Source organism: Ixodes scapularis, unplaced genomic scaffold (genome assembly GCF_016920785.2).
Source record: "Ixodes scapularis isolate PalLabHiFi unplaced genomic scaffold, ASM1692078v2 PGA_scaffold0__279_contigs__length_252992795, whole genome shotgun sequence".
NCBI classification, from domain to species: domain Eukaryota; kingdom Metazoa; phylum Arthropoda; class Arachnida; order Ixodida; family Ixodidae; genus Ixodes; species Ixodes scapularis.
This window is the reverse complement of record NW_024609835.1, coordinates 64,588,014-64,606,477: the sequence shown is the minus strand read 5'-3', so window position 1 is coordinate 64,606,477 and position 18,464 is coordinate 64,588,014. Positions and strand designations below refer to the sequence as shown.

Below are 18,464 nucleotides of genomic sequence, written 5' to 3'. Positions count from 1 at the left end.
TGTTTATGAAACTCTTTTTTTAGTGTACTGTGTCATGGCATGCAAATGGTGTTTTCCTCTGACATGTCTAATAAATACGTCAGTTCTCTAACCGTGATAACAGTTAAAAAATTGTGTAATGTCTGCCGCTGATGCTTTTAAATAATGTATGATTGTTGGAAATTAAATTTAAAATGCAGATCTTTATCGCTTTTATTTTTTCGTATGTCCTCATCAGTGCAAAGTTAAGATAAACTTGAATCTATGGGAATTGTATAAAAGCAATATTTATAATTCTCAAGAATTATTTACCGTAGGTGTAATCGAGGACGACTGAGACTTGTCCATTTATTCCCTTGACGTTCTTTAAAATAGGTCCCTCTTTGTCTTCTTGTGATGGCTTCATGTCAACTCTTGCATATGTGAGGTTGTCTGAATACCAAATCTTGAACGAAGAGATATGTATACACTTTTAAAATAATACCAAAAATAAAGGTAATAATAAAAAGTGGTATAAAATATTATAAGTACTTCGCAAATATCTGATTTTATCTTCGTTGAAGAAAGACGCGCTATAATTTTTCAATTCATTTCGCAATTAGAGATGACATCTATATTCGGACGATAAATTTAGTAATAAGCTTGTTTTTCACCTGCAGCTTTCAAGAACCGTTGCCAAACATGTGAATAAAGTTGTTCTACCTTGTTTTATATCCTTCCATTAAATACGCCATAACACGTTCGTCTTACTTTTGCCTGATTTTACTTACAATAAATCTCCCATGTATCTAACCTCGGAGTAATGTCGTACCCGGTACCAAAAATAAGTGACGAAATAGCACTACTCGTTAGTTTGTTAAAACTTTACGCGTTACTTAGGTTTGTCACCGCCTCGAAAATGTAACAAAATACTGTTACTGTTATTTTGAAGAAATAACTAATGTTACAGAGTGATTTAATAGTGTTTTGTCAGACTAATAGGATACGTGGATCAAGTGTTCCAAAATCCGTTTTTGGCAAATCGGAACAACGTGGCGGATTTATCGGTCATGCTTGGGGGAGAAGATAGGGGATGGGGAGAGGGGTTAACTGGAAGGTGACGTCATGGCCGAGAGGTTTTTCAGATCTATTTTGTGGACGCGATATTTGCTTTCACCAAAAACCAAACTTTTTCTAGAGTATATCAATGTTTTAATAAAAAAGAAACGTGACCTTGGGGGGTTAAAGGGAGGGGGGTGGCAATTTCTCCCCCCTTCCTAGTTATGTCCATGTCAGAACGCAGGGAGAAGCGCCAGTCAAAGGGCAACGTAGAAAACAAGCAGTAAACGCGGGATGGAGAAGCAGTCAAGCGCACTCCGTCATTGGTTGAGGTCATGGGAAACAAAAGTAAGAAGGCACATCTGAAGGGTAAACAAACCCACGAGGTGCGCGAGGAGTAGACGAACTTGAAAGCGGGATAGATATTTTTAAAATTATAATTGGATCGATTTGCTCATTGTCTTGTGAATGATCCAGCAACCTTCATGCACTAACGTAGGACTGAGCAATATACTTTGTTTAAATAAACTACTGGTTTCAACGAGTTACCGCGCGGCGACAGTTTAGGGCGTTTTCGGGAGTCGTTTCGGAAGCACGCGTTCCGAAATTGTGAGTGGCTCAACTGTACCGGTCCCTGAAACCGGGTATGCAGTTTGGCGTGTTTTAGTAAACCGGAACACCGGCGTAACCGCTTAGAGAATGATGATGATTATGTTTGACCCGCAGCGCCATCTTATCGTACACATAAACAACGCTCTCTAGCGTGCAGATCCGTGGCTTACGTTTGACAGCGCGCCACTGACGTAAAGAGGACAACCGAGGTAACATTTACAAGTTGAAAGTTCAAGAACTGTGTACATAAATGTCGACCTAGTATTTCCTCCACTCGCCAACGGTTCCGGCGACAATTCTATCGAACTAAACGAGAGAAAAAAAAAGACGAAAGAGAAACATGATTTGCGCGTGAATGCGCAGTGCCTATGGCGAACCGTTCGTTTTGAAATGGATAACTAAAACGTACTTCTCTGCAGACTGAAATAAACGCTGGAGAAGGGGACTAAGGGACAAAGAAAAAACTAAAATCTCAAAACACAGCTAGGTCACTGGTGCGCGACTGAAAACAAAACAATCACATCTCCACGTCGTGAATGATGTTAAACCTTTTTGGACATAGCTCTCCCATAATTGTTGTATGGACAATGTAACCGAGGTGCGTGAGATACCTGGACGGAAACTTATGGAAGTGTAAGTGTTTTCGATAATCTATAGACATACGCGCAAAGGTTTATGTAAAGTGAACCCCGTATATGTCTCCTTTGTTTACAAAATGTATGCATTCTTCATTTTAAGCCTCTATACAATACACAATTTAGGAGCGAAACGCAAACCTCTGGTGGGTTGCACATTTTACTGTGTAATACCGTAGTGGAAGTTGAACTGGCGCTATTCCTTCAACGATCGCAATGTTTGTTTAAAGGGAAACAATATCAGGGGTTCCCAGTTTGGTTCTATTTGGATGTATGTACGTTTTCTTGGTTTTTGTTTATAATACGAATAAACTATACATTATGTTCTCCGAGTCTCATAACTTGTAAGTCCTTCCGTCGGTTCGTCCCCTTGTGCATTTCCCGCTAAATTTAATGGGAAAACTAGATTGATGTTTAGGTCACGTGCCATCAATTGATGCTACCTAACCTGACGTCACGTAGCTTATACATTAATATACATTCCCTGTTACCTTTTGCGGAAATTTGATTTCACTTGATGTGACGTCACGAACCTATCCGCTAGTTTAGTTACCCCGCTAAATTTAGCAAAAAAAAATGGAGTCACGTGACCTATACGCCAATTCTGTTTCCCTACTAAATTTGGCGGGAAAATTGATGCCATGTAGCCGAATGGCAAGGACACCTTAAGTTTTCCGCTAGAGTGGGGAAATATACGTCACGTGACCATACCAATTCCCTCTCTATTCATACCTCTAATCACTTTTCAGCTACCTCCCATTCCCTACATCTCCTTTCATCCCCCAGCTCTCCTTCCCCCTTCCTTTCTCTTCGAATCTCTCCCCCATTTAATTGCGGAGCCCTCGATTTCTTCCTCCATTACCCTCTCCCCGCTCTCCATTCCTTGGTCACATGACACACCAATTCAGTTTCCCCATTCCTATCACCTCCCTTGCCTTTCGCTCTTCAAATACCTTCTTCTCATAATCCCGCAATGCCCCCTCCCCCTCCACAGTTAACTCCATTCCACCTCTTCCTCACTGGTCATGTGTCACACCAATTCAGTGTCCCCAAAAGTGAAAATAATATTAGGTATTTAATCCCGGAACATCCGTTTAATGTATACCGTAACATGTGATACAGTCGCTCCTAAATACTGCATTTTATGCATGATAAAACTTTGAGGTCAAAGTTTGCTGCCATTTTGTTATATAGCACGTTATTTTCACTTTACAAATTTATGCCAAGCGTTCTCTGATTTTTATCCACTTACAAATCTCTGTGATGCTTTTGTTAGCTAATCCGCATCGCTTTCTCGTAATAGAGACGTTTATTCTCTCTCTCTCACCGTAGGTCTTATTTGAAAAAGCAAACTTGGAGCCCTGCCTATAATGTCCATGTTAGTATTTGCAAGAGATCTTCGACCTAAACCAAAGCTACAGACAGTGGAACGAATTCATCGAGCAGCCTAAAAAAAAGGAAAGCGTCGCCAAAGGTCCTCGTCGTTTTTGTGCGTTTTGCCGCCAACGGGAAAAGCAATCATGAACATAAAAGGCGCAGGATCACGCCGCAGTCACTGTGCGTGATTGGTACACTAAAAAGCCCCCCCCCCCTTCCCCCCCCCAAAAAAAAAAATTCACATACACGTTAAGCGTCTTAGCGATAAAATTTTGGCTCCACTTGATTAGCTCCCCCTAAATGTAGCGCTGGCTGCGGTCCGACCTAATGTGAGACGGATTATAGTTCCTGTTCTACATGTATTAACTTCCCGCTTATTGATGGTCGCACTAGCTAGATGTGTTTGAGTCATAATTTTATTGGGCTCAGACGACCTTATTTTATGCTCTTTTAATATCACCCTACTTGACAATCTTACTTTTACTTTCTCTCCTACACACCATAATCCAGTGACCAAATAATGACCTGCCTTAAAGAAGGTTTATATCTTCTTGAAATGTCGTCTATCACTCTAAGGATTCCAGTAGGTTCAGTTTCAAGGTCTTTCTATCAGCTTCGACAACGTTCGTGCTTTGTCACTTTATTAAAGCACTCTGTTCAAGAATTTCAGCAAAGCGGTTTCAGAAGCTTCAAAGTTTTAAATTAACGAATACCTCCCTGCCTCTAAAGCAAACATAGCCGCGCTCATTGACGTGCAAGCTGAAGCCCTACTGACTTGTCTGGCATCCTTCACGTGAATGGAAGCGTACGTTTGAATGAAATGTTATCCTTTGGTAATGCAGAAACACAAGTTGACCTTGAAGTGCTGACCATGGCAATTATCTCATCACAAAATAGTTTGGATAGAAAAGTCGAAATAATATAAGATAATTTGTTCAGATAATATTTGTTTTAATTCAAAGCAAAAAACAAATCGTCCATGCGGCTCAAAATAGATTGACATCCATTAATAAGTGTGGTTATTTTTTTTACAAATTGCAGATTGAGGTCTGCGGCTTAAGCAGCTTAAGTTCAAGCGAAAATTAGCTTAACTTGTTATAAAGTCTATGAGATAAAAATATTTTCCACTCACTCGTTTGAAGGATAGGGGTGAGAAACCTCCATCCAGGAATCCTGTGGATTTCAAGTTAAAGCCAATTTCTTCTTGACTGAAACTAAACGAGTCCGGCATTGCAGGAAATTTCTTGAGATTTGTATAGCTGTAACAATGCATAGAAGGCGGTATCTAAAAAAAATAACGCATTAAGACGTATTAGGCATAGCGAAGAGAAAGGTTAAAAATTATGTTAATGAATGTTTGAGAGTCTTGGAGATATGCACCAGACAAGTGTCATCAGATTTTAACTAACAAGTCTATTATGGAGTCCAAATATTAAAACATTTTCTGGAGCCGGTTTATAGCCTGCTTTGTACTAAGTTCAGTGGCAAAAGGTTAAGACTAGTTTCTCGAAGCAATACAATCACAAATTAACTTTTAACTTTAAGCTTTCGGTATATCTGCAATGGGTTGGTAAGAACTAAATATAGGGAAAATATTAGCGCCGATACTTCTGTGCATCCATTGGAATAAGATTTGAGTATTTATAATTTCGTAATGCAATTCTTATAGTAATTTATATTTCTTGATTAATTATCTATCTACTATTTCTTATTCGGTTTTAAGTATTAGTCCATGAGAGGAAAAAATAGCAGAGGGTTTATTCATACGGCATACCCAAATCCGTTTTATACTTTCCGTTAAAATAGCTTCAATCAGAAGTCCCCTACACTCTCACCAACAGTCCGCAGTTTATTGAATTTGTCGCTTTAATTTGTTTTTTTTAAATCGATCGGAATTCTAAATAAGCAACGAGCTACTTTCTTGGTTTCTTCCCGTGCAGCATAAGCTTGCGTTTTGAGAAGTACTTGCAATATACTTAATCAGTTTGTGGGTGATATTTAGGTGTTAAAATCACTCTTTCTTTTTGACTCTGTTCCGTTTCTGATCGCATTGAAACGTTGACTTCAGCATCTTTACGTTTGTATGTCTTTTTCCTATCGTAACTATTATGTGTGAGAGCATCGTGAATACCTGCAAGTCGATATGCCACTCAAGCGGAAAATGAAACTCGATGAGAGAAAGTCGATCTTCGTGCCTTGGTGCTATGCCATTCAAAGTTGGTTTCAGTTCTGATAAAGTTATATTGGAGTACCTTGACGTAATTCCTACTGCACGTTAGCTTAGCATGCTACTCTCAGCAGGCATATTATCTGTACTGCAATACTAAAGAAAAACACTGATCTCCCATAGCAACTTTCTTTCGCTGTCAATATATCTTGATTTCAATGCAACTAGCTTAAAATTGACCAATTTTTTAAAAATATGTTTCACTTTACGATAAGCTTCTTCGAATATTTGAATACGACGCACATACTACAATAACATATCAATAATCCAAGTGGATTATTGATATGTTAGACTAGGGCAATTATGGATTTAAAAGAATCCGAATTTTTTTTCAACTCCAAAAATATGTTTCTAAGTCATAACCAATACCATAAAAATATTATCTTCGTGTTATTTAGATATAAGATAAATTGTAAAAAGAAGTTAGAAACTCGGGGTGAACAGGCCAATTTCGTGAAAGAAAGGCATCTCTTTACCATTGCTTCTGAAATCACCTACCACACAACTTTTACCTGAAACATGTCGTCTGAGAATGCGGGATCTTTTTGGTACCAAGGAATATTCTTCGATGTGCGGAAGTCATGTTCTTTTGTGTTATTCCAATATTTTCCATGCTGTTCTATATAGACGGGCATTTCCTTCCCACCGCTTGGGAAAGGAAAAGAAATATCTGGAATCAAAGGTAGAATTTTTTTATATTAAAAACAGTTTGAAACAATCTGTTTACGTTTCCTTTCCACAGACAGCGTGTGCATTGTTTTCCAGCTAGCAGCAGGTGTGCCGGGTACAAATCACCACATTAAGTTTTTCAGGGTTTATTTGCGTTTTCTAGGTCTCCTTACCGCTAGAGATTTTTATCTAAAAATTTGTTTTGAGCTAGCTGGTTTATGATGTTTTAAAAATATAAAACGCAAAACAACAAGGACGAACGAGAAATCACACATGACACAGACAGGCGCTAACCTGCAACTTATATTTTCTCCCAGTCAATCAAGCCATCGCTCATGCGCGAACGAAGAGTCCACTCATGTGTCCACTTCAGATTAAAAAACTACAAATAACACAATTCCAAATCCCAAATCCTAAGCTAATCAGAAGCACCAGGCGAATGGGTTACGAAGATTGTCAATTTGTTTGCAGCCCTGTCGGACAGCCTAAAGGTCACCTTGGAGCGTCCCAGGGAAAAGAGCATCCAGTTCATTTTCATCTCCAGCTTGTGTTTTGTGAGTCACGTGTGCTGGTGGTACAAACCACCTTCGAGGAAAAGCTTTTTTTTTTCTTTCTCTTTTGAGAGTGCTCATTCAAAGTCATTAAAAAGAGGCATCACTTGCTTCTGCCTTCAGGCTGCCTTGTCATAAAGTTGCCATACCGAAGGAGCGACCAGTTTTAATCATCAAATATAGCGCTTAAACAATGTTGGTTACCCTCCTGCTTGGTTTACAGTGCGTGTGAATGCGCCCTTTAAAAAAATGAGGCGCAACACCAGCACAGATGGTGTTCAACAATGCAAAGTCAAGAAATTAGACTTCAGTGATTCCTTATTTGCTTAGGGTGTCACACAATCTAAAGATAGGTGTGAAATACGAAGTTAACGTCTTTTTTGCGCCGTGCAATTTGGGAAAAGTTTGTTTTATGATGACAAGAGAGAAGCGTGTCCAGTGCTCAAAGAAGCACGTCACACAATTTACAGCCTTCAGATAGAATGTTGACTACAAGATATCGCTCAAAGGCAATGACTTAATGAAATGGCGCGTGAGCATTGACTTGCGATCCATAATAAGTCGGGGGGCATCTTGAGCTTCACTGCTAACAATGTTTACTATAAGAGCCAGTAACAAGACAAAAAGAGATATGGTTGAGGCCTTTTTTATCAGAGCATCGGGTGACAACTCTGTCAGCACGCCATCTATTGTCCTTATTAACAGAGAGGTTTCCTTTCTGGACGGTTTCGTCGAGACGCGTATCACTTAGGATTTGAAAACGCGTGTAGAATTGTGCCATTTGTGGTTTTTATTCTGAAATGGAGGCATGAGGGGTGTCTTTGTGCGTGCATGTGCGCTGGTGTGACTGAATGGAAAAAAATATCTGTTGCAAGTTAGCGCCTGTCTGTGTCGTGTGTGTTCTTTTTCTTCGCCGTTCTTGGTTTGCGTTTTTAACGTTTTCAATCAAAGTTGGAACGCCGGATGATTTTGTTTGTAGCTGTTATTTTTGCTAGAATTCTCCTCAATCAATACTTCAGAAGCTGCTATGCCTCAGAATAAGAATGGAATCGATTATGGTATGTTTGTACCCTGGAGCAACTAAACTGAGAAAAAAAACTTAACAAGGCGATACTTAGGATGTCCTCAGGGCAATGTAAATGCATCAAAATGTGGAATAGTACAATAACTTGACTAAAACACTGAACACTGCATATAGTCACAAGCCAGTGTTACGTTGCACAATAAAATGTTTTACACCCATAAGGGTGTAAACCAGCTTGTGCCAGGGGTAATGTAGACCCTATAGCGTTTTATGAATGCCCTTACAATGCTAAAGAATGTACGCCAAATTGGATCTGGTGATTTCAGGAGAATTCTAGGAATATATTTTGCGAGCAACAAGTTTACAAACAACAAGTAGCAAATATAGACTCGTCCTTCTAGAGTGACAGACACCGATTTTTGTCTGGCGACACCACACATTTTTGTGTCGCTGATCTCCCACTGAAGCGAACAAACATCCCCGGTAACCGCCGACAAGCCGCGATGAAAAAGACACAATGGGCAAGGCCTTGTTTGTTGACCGACTTAAAGCGCCGTGAGCAGTCTCACTTAGGAATATTTCTTGAAGGATAAAGTAACTGAATCGTAAGAAAGTGGCGCCGATCTCCCCGTATCGCCATTTTTTCTCAGGAAAGGAGCAATTTATCCTTGACCTTTCCATTCTTGATAAGCCGATCTAAATTCGCTGATGACTGGTTGCTTTTTAGAGACGTTTCTTGTATACCGAGATTTTGCTATCCACCCACAGGTGAAACAGGCGTACATCTTCGTACCGTTACCGTATGCGGTGTCAATGATTGCAGGCATTGTCATTTTCCTGTTTTGAACTACGCATAAAGAATATAATTGTAAGAGATTCGTGGAACTAGTGATGATTGATAAGTTGATTGCATACACAGTGCCAAAGACGCTTATTTTGGCGATGAACGCCTTCAGAACGATGACGCTTCAGGGTGATCTTGGTGCGTCTGAATTAGAACGAAACACTCGAAGCTTCGAAGGGGTCGAAATGGCGACTGCCAGAGCAACAGAGTTCAATTAGCCAATCGCCTTGCAATGTTTTGGTCGTCTGTGTGTTAATATTTGTGTTCGGCTGGCAGACATGGAAGGCAATGTCGCTAGTTTCCAACGATCCAGTGACTTTATCTGAGACGAACTTATCCTCCTCGCCCACGTGTACTCTCTGCTGCCTGTCTTCCCCACCTTCCTCCCGTTTCTCCCGTGGTTCGTTCTACCGCTGGGATTTTGGATAAGTCCTTGGTTGCCATCTGAGCCTTCTATTCATTTCCTCACAAAATATGACTTCGCGCGAGATTTCTAAATAACATCCATCAAACAAAAACAACTAAGTCACACAGATTTCACATATCCATAATATATACGAACTATGGCAATAGGTTCAAAGAGTAATATGTAACATTTTTTAATATTATCTTTGCTAGTTTACTTAATCTACCCTTTTTAGGAGAAGTGAAAAATAAATGAAATGCATAAATGGCGTAGTACACCATGTGGACATTATCTAGTTCCCAGACTCGTGCCTTTATGACGTCCCTAAAGCGTTATGAATACCAGATTGTGTTCCTCTCCTCTAGCACGCCTGTATTACCTTAATTGCTTCCCATCACACCTGTTTCGTATTCACACGCTTTTAAGCACGAGGGGTTCATTGTTTTGTGTTTCTTGTTCTCTTTGAAATTCATGTTAATGATTAATAATGTGTAAAAATATACAATTTTTTAATGCCTAATGGCATAAAGTTTAGGTTTGAATACTCGTTTATGCTTTTTATCATTCTACTTTATTTTAAGTCCTACGTAACTAGAAATAGAAATAAATCACTTCTCGACAGGAAAGCAAATTAAGATAGCCTATCTTTTTTCTTTTCTCGTATGCGCAAGTCAGTTCTGACCTGTCAGACCCTCTCACTTGCCATGTTGGCTTGCCAACCTAAGGGATCCATGAAATGTTAATTAACAGCAATGCGGACCTCCATTTCTATTGAGAAAGCGGAACCGACAAGCAGATGAGGTTATCACGGTTAAAAAAAAAAAAAAGCGAACGGCAAAAAAAAACAAGAAAACAGTATTAGATGCTCGGACAGTATGAGCCACTCGTCGTCACGACGGCTAAGTTTGTTTCGGACAGGGTGTTGAACCGAATCGGAACCCGGGCCGAACCAAAAATTGGATCAGAAACAATATTTTGACCAAACCGGAAGAAAACCAAAACCCGTTTCGACCATTAGATTTTGAACCCGAACCGCAAAGAAACCACATGTTCATGGGGCGGTTTGCAGTTCAATAAAAAAAGTTAGGCGTAATGAGAGGTGAGCCGTAGCTGCTTTGGCCTGTGGCGGCGCGAGGTTAATCTTTACATTTGCAGCAGTTACGTCAGCGGTGCAGTGCTGCTTATACAAACAGCGGCGTCTATGAGAAAGCTTGACAATAGTGCAACAAACAAATGCATTTCCCATATATGTCCAGCCCGACCTGTCGGTCAGTCCTCGCATCTCCTGACGGACTACGCCAAGTGGTTAAAGGGCTATTCTTTCTTTGTTTGTTTTGTTGTTGCTAATCAATATATCCAAGCGAAAGACATAAAAAAAACGTAATGACTGGCTATCACCCCGGGTTTATTTTGCGGTGGCGAAGAACTGTAAGAATTATACAGATAGGACATGCGGGTTAGTGTCGCTGGCACACCCAATGCATGGACGCCAGCCTTTCCGCAACGCCCGCCCATCCTGCACGTCTCTACCCGTCGCGAAGTGCAATAGATATTATATAATATTGCCACATGCATGATCGAGAAGGTGCGCTTCTCTATACTTCTAAAAGATTCGAGTTTACTCTTATCCCGAATGTAAAAGACAAGGAGGCCGGAATGATCTTGCCTAGTCAGTTGCGGCCTAGTTCACTCCCGAACATTCTAGGTCGAATATTCCGAATACCGAGTGTAGTAGACAAGAAGCCGAGCGCGGCTTTGCCGACACACTAAGACTCTCCCTACGACGACGCAATCTTTCACCAGCGCTCGATTCTGTGTTTCCGCGGACTCCGACGCCCAGCACGCTCTGTACTGTCCTTCATTTACCCCTTTTGGTTTTTCGTTTATTTTATCCACAAGTTCGCACCATTAAACGTTTCTTCCAGTTATTTATACATTATCCCTTCGCCTTATCCGTGACAATATCGTATCATATATCATATCATATCATATCATATCATGTAGGCGCTAAGGACAAGGTTGGAGAGGCCAAGTAAAGCAGGCCAAGCCAAGGGGAGTACGACACAGGGCCGGCAGGCGCCGTGCGCAGAAACACCGATCACTCGGAGCTCTAGTCGCTGTTTGGGGAAAAGTTGGATATATTAATGGAGATCTCGGACGTTTTAGAAAACCCAGGTACTCAAATACAAAAATATACTATATGGTGATGCTTGAACGACATCAATATGTCACCCTATTAAAGCGGGCATAAGTAAGAAAAATGCGCTTACCCTCTCCACCCCAGTAATAATAGGATTCGTAGGTTCCATTCAGAAATTCATCCTCTACGCAAGCAGTATACAGTTTGCTTTTGATATTTCGAGTTGATAAATCAATAACGCTTTTCTTAAAGGAATATTTGTATGAACCACCATATCTTAGAGCTTGCTCAGCAGTGGGCATTTTGCAGGTGTCCGCATGTTTTTGAGCACATGGAAACCCCATGTGAAGATATTTCGATCTGAACGTTTTAATGTCGTATATTCCACACTCATCCTGGGTTTGTGGGTCCCATCCACTGGTTGCTGCAATAAAAAAGGTAATGAAATATGCCAAATGAAAACTTTCAGACATTTAAAGGTTATCTTTCAAAATTTGCCAGAGCAATTCACTCCTTTGTTTGTAGAACATATCTTTGGACTGTACTGCACTTTTTGGTGTCATGTACAATAATAAATGTTGAGCTCTTCACTATAGTGAAATTGAACAATAAAAATTGCAGGCAGCCCGGACACACTTACAACGGTAGAGATTAAAATGATGTTGTGTTCCGCCTATGCTTAATGGTTTGTACCCCTGACTTCGATTCACTTCCGCTGCCTTTAATCTCTAATCGCCGACCGTGTCGAGTCAAGCTTTATCCTTATAACTCTAGAAGGTGAGTATCTTCTTTATTAAAAAAATTGCAGAAGGATTGGTAAAAACAACAACCACAACAACAACAACAACAAAACAACAAGAAAAACAACAACAACGGCACAAAAGTGAATAAACACTATTTCATTGCCCATGCAGCCAGTTAGCACGAGTGCCGTTATCGTGCGGCATTTTCGCTCGTCAAATTGAAAATTCCGTGGGAACTTGCATCAACAAGCTGTAGCCTGTATGCATATGATAACCTTGTTGCGGAGATAAATTGCCTTACATTAAGATAAGCCCAAATTGCATGATACAAGTTTTCTTGCGATTTTGAATTTCCAACGTCGCTCGTGCTTAAAAAAAAAAAGAAATGCGTGGCTGAAGCTGTTGTTCTCAAAGTCGCGATTGCAAAATTATGAGCAAAATCGCACCATGTGAATCGGGCTTATGACGGTTAAAAACAAAAATAGCAACTAAATTTTGGTTCACCTAATGCTCAATCAAATTAAGCCAAGGAGACCGAAATTCCGAAACTGGAAGCGATGTCCACTTTTACAGCGCATGCGGGTAGTCAGTCATCGCTAGCCGATCTGACTGCGTCGCGTTATCTCATGGCCACGTTGCCCTAGAACAAGCGCACCATATCCTGCTGCCTCCAAGACGTGCATCTTTGCTTTTGTTTCGTTTTTTAACGTGAAACGTTTTATGGTTAGGTACTCAGCATTTCGTGAAGCCTGATAAATGAAACATGATAAGCGTGCCCCTCGAAGCTCCACACTTTAAAAAAAAAGGTGTCATGGGGTACACCCATGGGGGGTGTAAGTGCTTGTCACATATACTACACCCTTTGGGGGAATACATGTGCACCCCAAATATGGGAGTACGTGTACACCGTTGGTGTGGTGCACATGTACACCTTTTTCTACAGAAATCTCACTCGAAGGGAACACAGGTGCACCCCATTCAATGGTGTACGGCTAAACCTCTTTCTACACCCAATGAAATGAAAGGGAACACAGATGCACCCCATTCGATGGTGTACCATTGCACCTCTTCATACACCCGTCTCACTCAAAGGGAACACAGATGCACCCCGCTTAATAGTGTACCATTACTCCCCATTCTACACCTACTGCTCTCAAAGGGAACACAGGAGCGCCCCGTTCAATAGTGTACTGTTACACCTCTTTCTACACTCACTGAATTCGAAGAGAACACAGATGCACCCGATTCAAAGGTGCATGGTCACACCACTTTATGCGCCCGTTTCATAATTTCATAAACCTATTTAAGACATCAAGGAAAACAGTAAAAAAATGTATGCGCCCCGGTGATTGCAAAAAGGCAGGTAAACGGACACACGGTATTGTTTTCAAATCTCATAGAAGTTTATTAGACAGCCTATTTCGTTAACAAGTACAAACTTGCAAGCAATCCGTAATATCTGAAGACGTACAAAGAAGCTGTTACACAACTGAAAAGATTATTAAGCAAACAAGAACCGGGGTCGAGTCTGAGGTAGTGTCCATTCTGCCAGCAGCCGGTAGAATTATTTCCACAAATATCCACCGGCAGTCGCCATTAATTCATCGAACGACGTTTCATCGACAGCTCAGATTAGCTTTCCTATATTAGCTTCTCTTTTCTTTTTTTCTTCTTGCAATGAGCCGCCCCAGAATGTATCCGCGAAGTGACTTGTAAGGGTGGGACAGGTGGGTTAACATTTTTGTAATGAGCCGCCGCAGACTGCCGCCACGAAGCGGCGCGAACGGGGGGGGGCTGGGTCGGTGAGCACGCGCCTCAGAGATACACGCGCGACAAAATGCCCCTACAGCGTGCAGTTTGCGTAACGTGTGACTATGGAACGTTAGTGTCGATGAAACGTGTCTACAAAGTGTGTATCGACAAAAACGTGTTTTCACAAAACGCCAGGAGAATAAGAAAGTCAGTATTCCACCTGCAGTTGTCACATGATTGTAGATAGTTAATGGCAGGCGACTGCCGATAGAATTTCGGGGAAATTATTCTTCCGGCTGCTAGAATATAGACACTGCCTAATTCTAGAGGTAATCCGAAACGGAACGGTCAGTTGTTGCAAAGGAGAAGGTTGCAGTGCACTTACGATGAAAATACCGGACTTAAAATATGTAATCCGATATACAGGGTGTCACAAAAGAAAATTTACACGGTCTTTTTTACAGCAAAAATAAACTAGGTGTCGCAGAACGCTCATTCTCCGCCCAAAGGTAGAGCTAGAGGTCACAACCAGATGCCAAAGTTTCAGCCCGATACGATAACTCAATCAAAAGTTATAAGTGATTTTCTGAAAAGTTCAATGGGAAAATGGAGCCTGTTTTTGGCTGTTTTCGGTTTCTGGTGCCATAGAGCCCCATGTGTTTGAAAACTCCGTCGGCCGCCATTTTCCCATTGAAATTTTCAGAAAATCACTTATATTTTTTGATAAAGGTATCGGATCGGGCTGAAACTTTGGCATCTGGTTGTGACTTCTAGCTCTGCCTTTGGGCGGAGAATGAGCGTTCGGCGATGCCTAGTTCATTTTTGCGGTAAAAAATACCGTGTAAATTTTCTTTTGTGACACCCTGTATATGTCGACACGGTCACTGCAGAACCACACAAACAAAAACGAAAAGAAAGGGGTCCGCGAAGATTCAACACGATGTGGCCGAAGCAGTAATTTGCCGAACCGAACACTAAACACATCACATGACTTCCTTGGGCTTTTTTGAAGAAATCCCCTGTTGCCGATATACGCGTAGGACTTTTCAAACACTGGAAAACTTGGTACACTCGAATACGTTGTCGCGGGCGAAATCTACGGCAGCCCCGCTAGTTGCAGCACAGCACACAAGCAACTAGGCCGGGAAGCAGACATTCCGAGATCGAAAAAAGCTACCGCGTCATCCGTGAAACCTTTACCACATGATCACGCTCCTGCCGTTATCCGCGCTCCAGACAGAGGAGTTGAGGCATAAAAAAAGCCTCCGGTTCATTGGTCCGGCAACTGCGCGCCTTCTTCCATGCGTTCAGCTTAGGGAGAGAAAGAAATAGAAATGAGTATGAAAATTGCAGCTCCTTCAAGGCCAAAAGGGAGCGCCCTCGCAAAGGCTTATCTTCAGGGGCAACCCAACAATGAAAGGATTTGTCGCCTATATCCTCTTGAAAGTTTGACCCAAAGTTAATAGTGCAGTGGATGCTATCCGTGGCCTTGGCCTTCAGGCAGGTGCCGTGCTCTGCCTTATCTCTAGCTTGGAGACTGTAGTCACGTGATCCTATCCGGAGACCCGATTGGCCTAAAACAAGCATAGCGTCCACTCTACTGTCAATACCGAGGGAACAGGATAGCTCCATACTTCCTAAGAAACTGCCCAACCCAAAAAGTGACCCCCATGGGGGAATCCAAGCACAAGCTGACCGGGCCGCGTGGCTAGCGTGGCGGTGCACTGGTACACCTAGAGGTTTTTAGGGGAGAGGGGGATGCTCATGGTCGGTGTACAAGCACACTGGCTGGGCAACGGAGGGTGCGTCTTTCAGGAAAAGGGTGCATGAGCGTCTGATACACCCGACTACACCCTTTTTTTCTTAGAGTGGACTCAGATTTGTTAAAGGGGGACGCCACATGAGCAGAGGGGTAGACAGAGAGAAATGAGGTAGGCAAGGAGGGAGCTCGACCACTTGTGCGCGCTAAGGGAGAGGATCTCGAAAGTGTTGAAGGATCTGGATGGTTACCAGGTTTATTAGCCCCTAATATGTGAAACATAGAGCATCGCTAAACGTTTGTGAGGGTAGAACGTTTCACTTATGCAATACAGTTGCCTAGAAATTTGCCATATTTGTTTTTTTAGTGTTTCAGAATGACGAATTCCTGTATGCCCAGCATCACCATTAAAAAGAACCTGAAAAAATTTACTTCTCTGACTTCTAACAGCTATAGGGTGTGTTCAGAGAAGTTCAGTCCTAGGGGCTTCATGCCTATCTTGTGTTTTCAATAAAACTTTTATATGAGGTAGAAAAAGGTGTCCACACAATGGAATAAAATTTTACTTTTGCAAGATAGTTCTTGCTTTTGTGGGAAAAATCGCATCTGAGACGAGGCGCAAACAGCGACTTTCCCAATTGTGCGTTGACGCAACTTTGAGGGCCTCATGAATAAAAAAAACAACCCACAAAAAACAACGTTCTGCACCGTTATTATTCTATGTAACACATGCAAACTAGTTTACAAAAACTTGTGAAGTAGGAAGCATTAGGAATTATATATAAATAACGACGAACTTGGACTCTCGAACAACTCGTTCATATTTAAGGCAGACTTCGGCGGACGTTATGGGCACTTCAGCTCAGTTTTTGAGCTAAAACTTTGTTTATAACGTATTTCAAATTGTGTTAACTTCTAACAAAAGCTTTAGCGTCCTACGGTTTTACCTGTTCTTTTTTTTTTTTTACATTACGCCCAGAATTCGTATAAAAATTTAAAGGTCAAATTTGTGCAAAGTTTGGACGGATAATAAAAAAAAAAATCAACCTGCGATTTTTTCAAACTTCATCTGATGGACCCTTGACAAATGCTAGTTGAAATGTTCGGAAGCATGTCTAGATTATTTTAATTTAAAGAGAAAAAAACGTTTTGCCAGGTTTGTGTTTTAGTCGATTACCCATGGAGTGTTTCTGTCTGAACGATGCGTGGTGCTCGAGCACAGCATGCCACAGCCGTACTTGGTCATGTTAACCTCCAAGCATCATGAAATAATATAGGAAGACCCAGGCACGGTAGCCAGGATTTTGTTTCGGGGGGGCCCGCCCATGACAAAATGCTGTATGAGGGGAAGGGAAAAGAGGAGGTCCCAGCAAAATGGAAGATTTCGGGGGGGCCTGGGCCCGATGGGCCTCCCCCCTGGCTACGTGCCCGAAGACCTGGGAACTTCTTTTTATTGGTTATGTGGTCGTTATTGCATACGTTAACTGAACTGTGCCGTGCATTTGGTCCTAAGGCTGTTGCAGCGGCGTAGCTAGGACCCTTTTTTTGGGGGGAGAGGACGAAATTATATAGGCGTATATAAAAATAATGTAGTGTGTGCTGGATTCCCCCGGTGCCGCCAATGCGGTATTGTACCAGGCTAAATATAAGTTCCTTGTGCTACCTTTCCGGGGAAATACCTTAATATAATTAATGCAGACAGTTTTCTGAAAAAAAAATATAGTTCGATTATTTCTCTATACGCATTACTACGAATGGGTGGAGTAACGGAAGTTTCTGTCCTTGCCGATGGCGAGCGTTGCAGCGGCGGAACGAAGGGCTAGTTATGTAGTTCGGTGTTGGGTGAGTTCAGAAAAGTTTTAGCAAAGGGTGATTTGTCGACATAATTATATTACTTAATATTTTATCTCTAATCACATTACTTATTGTAGACTAATCACAATATAATTTTGCCTAGAAAAAAACAAAATCTCCAGCCACAAAAAGGCCTATGTCACGAAGAGGGGGACACTCGCACTTACGAGCACTGCCGTGTGTTCATGTTTGCTACTAAATAACTTAATTGTGATAACATTAGGGGAATTTAGAGTAACGTAACAAAAGGATTTTAGTGCACAAGACCTAGACTCGTCGCCAATCCGCATGCGCAAGCATAAACCGCCTTTTGGACCGCAGCACGACGGCAACGCTATTTCTTTCCGTACGCAAAGATTGTGCTATACTCTATCCTGAAACTCGCGAGTGCGAGAAGTCCAATAATTTTGAGAAACAATGTCTGCGTGCAGGTAAGTCCTGCTAAATAAAATTAGCTGTTCATTACGTTTTGTGCATTTTATAAAGGCTCGAGCATGGCCCTTTGAGCAACTGTCTGCAAACATTTCAGACCTGTATTCATTGAGGTATTTCGTATGGTCGACATCTTTTTTAGGATATTTGCTTTACCCGCATCTATAAATTGATATACACACCAAGTACTTATATAAAAAAGTACGATTGTTAATAATGGCTCGCAAAAACCTGATGAATACCGAAAAACAAAAATTTTAGACAGTAAGAAAACAAAGCCTTTTTTATATCTTTGTTATGCATTCTGCGTTCCATGGGCCTTCATATGCATGAATAGCATTCTGCGCAACATAATCAAGGAAGTAGATAAAGGCACTTTAGAGAGCACCTGTTTCTAATTTGCACGGCGCCTTTCGCTGCAC

The 18,464-nt window shown here is 41.4% G+C and overlaps 1 protein-coding gene across 1 annotated transcript in view; it reads right to left on the bottom strand.

The window, feature by feature from the left end:
- LOC115323065 overlaps positions 1–18,464 on the bottom strand; it is a 62,326-nt gene that overhangs the window by 34,986 nt on the left and 8,876 nt on the right. Inside the window, exons 4-7 of the mRNA XM_040211151.1 lie at positions 11,633–11,926; positions 6,381–6,538; positions 4,774–4,926; positions 292–424 (exon numbers count right to left, since the gene is read on the bottom strand). Of these exons, the coding sequence (XP_040067085.1) occupies positions 292–424; positions 4,774–4,926; positions 6,381–6,538; positions 11,633–11,926 (738 nt within the window). The remainder of the gene's footprint in view (positions 1–291; positions 425–4,773; positions 4,927–6,380; positions 6,539–11,632; positions 11,927–18,464) is intronic.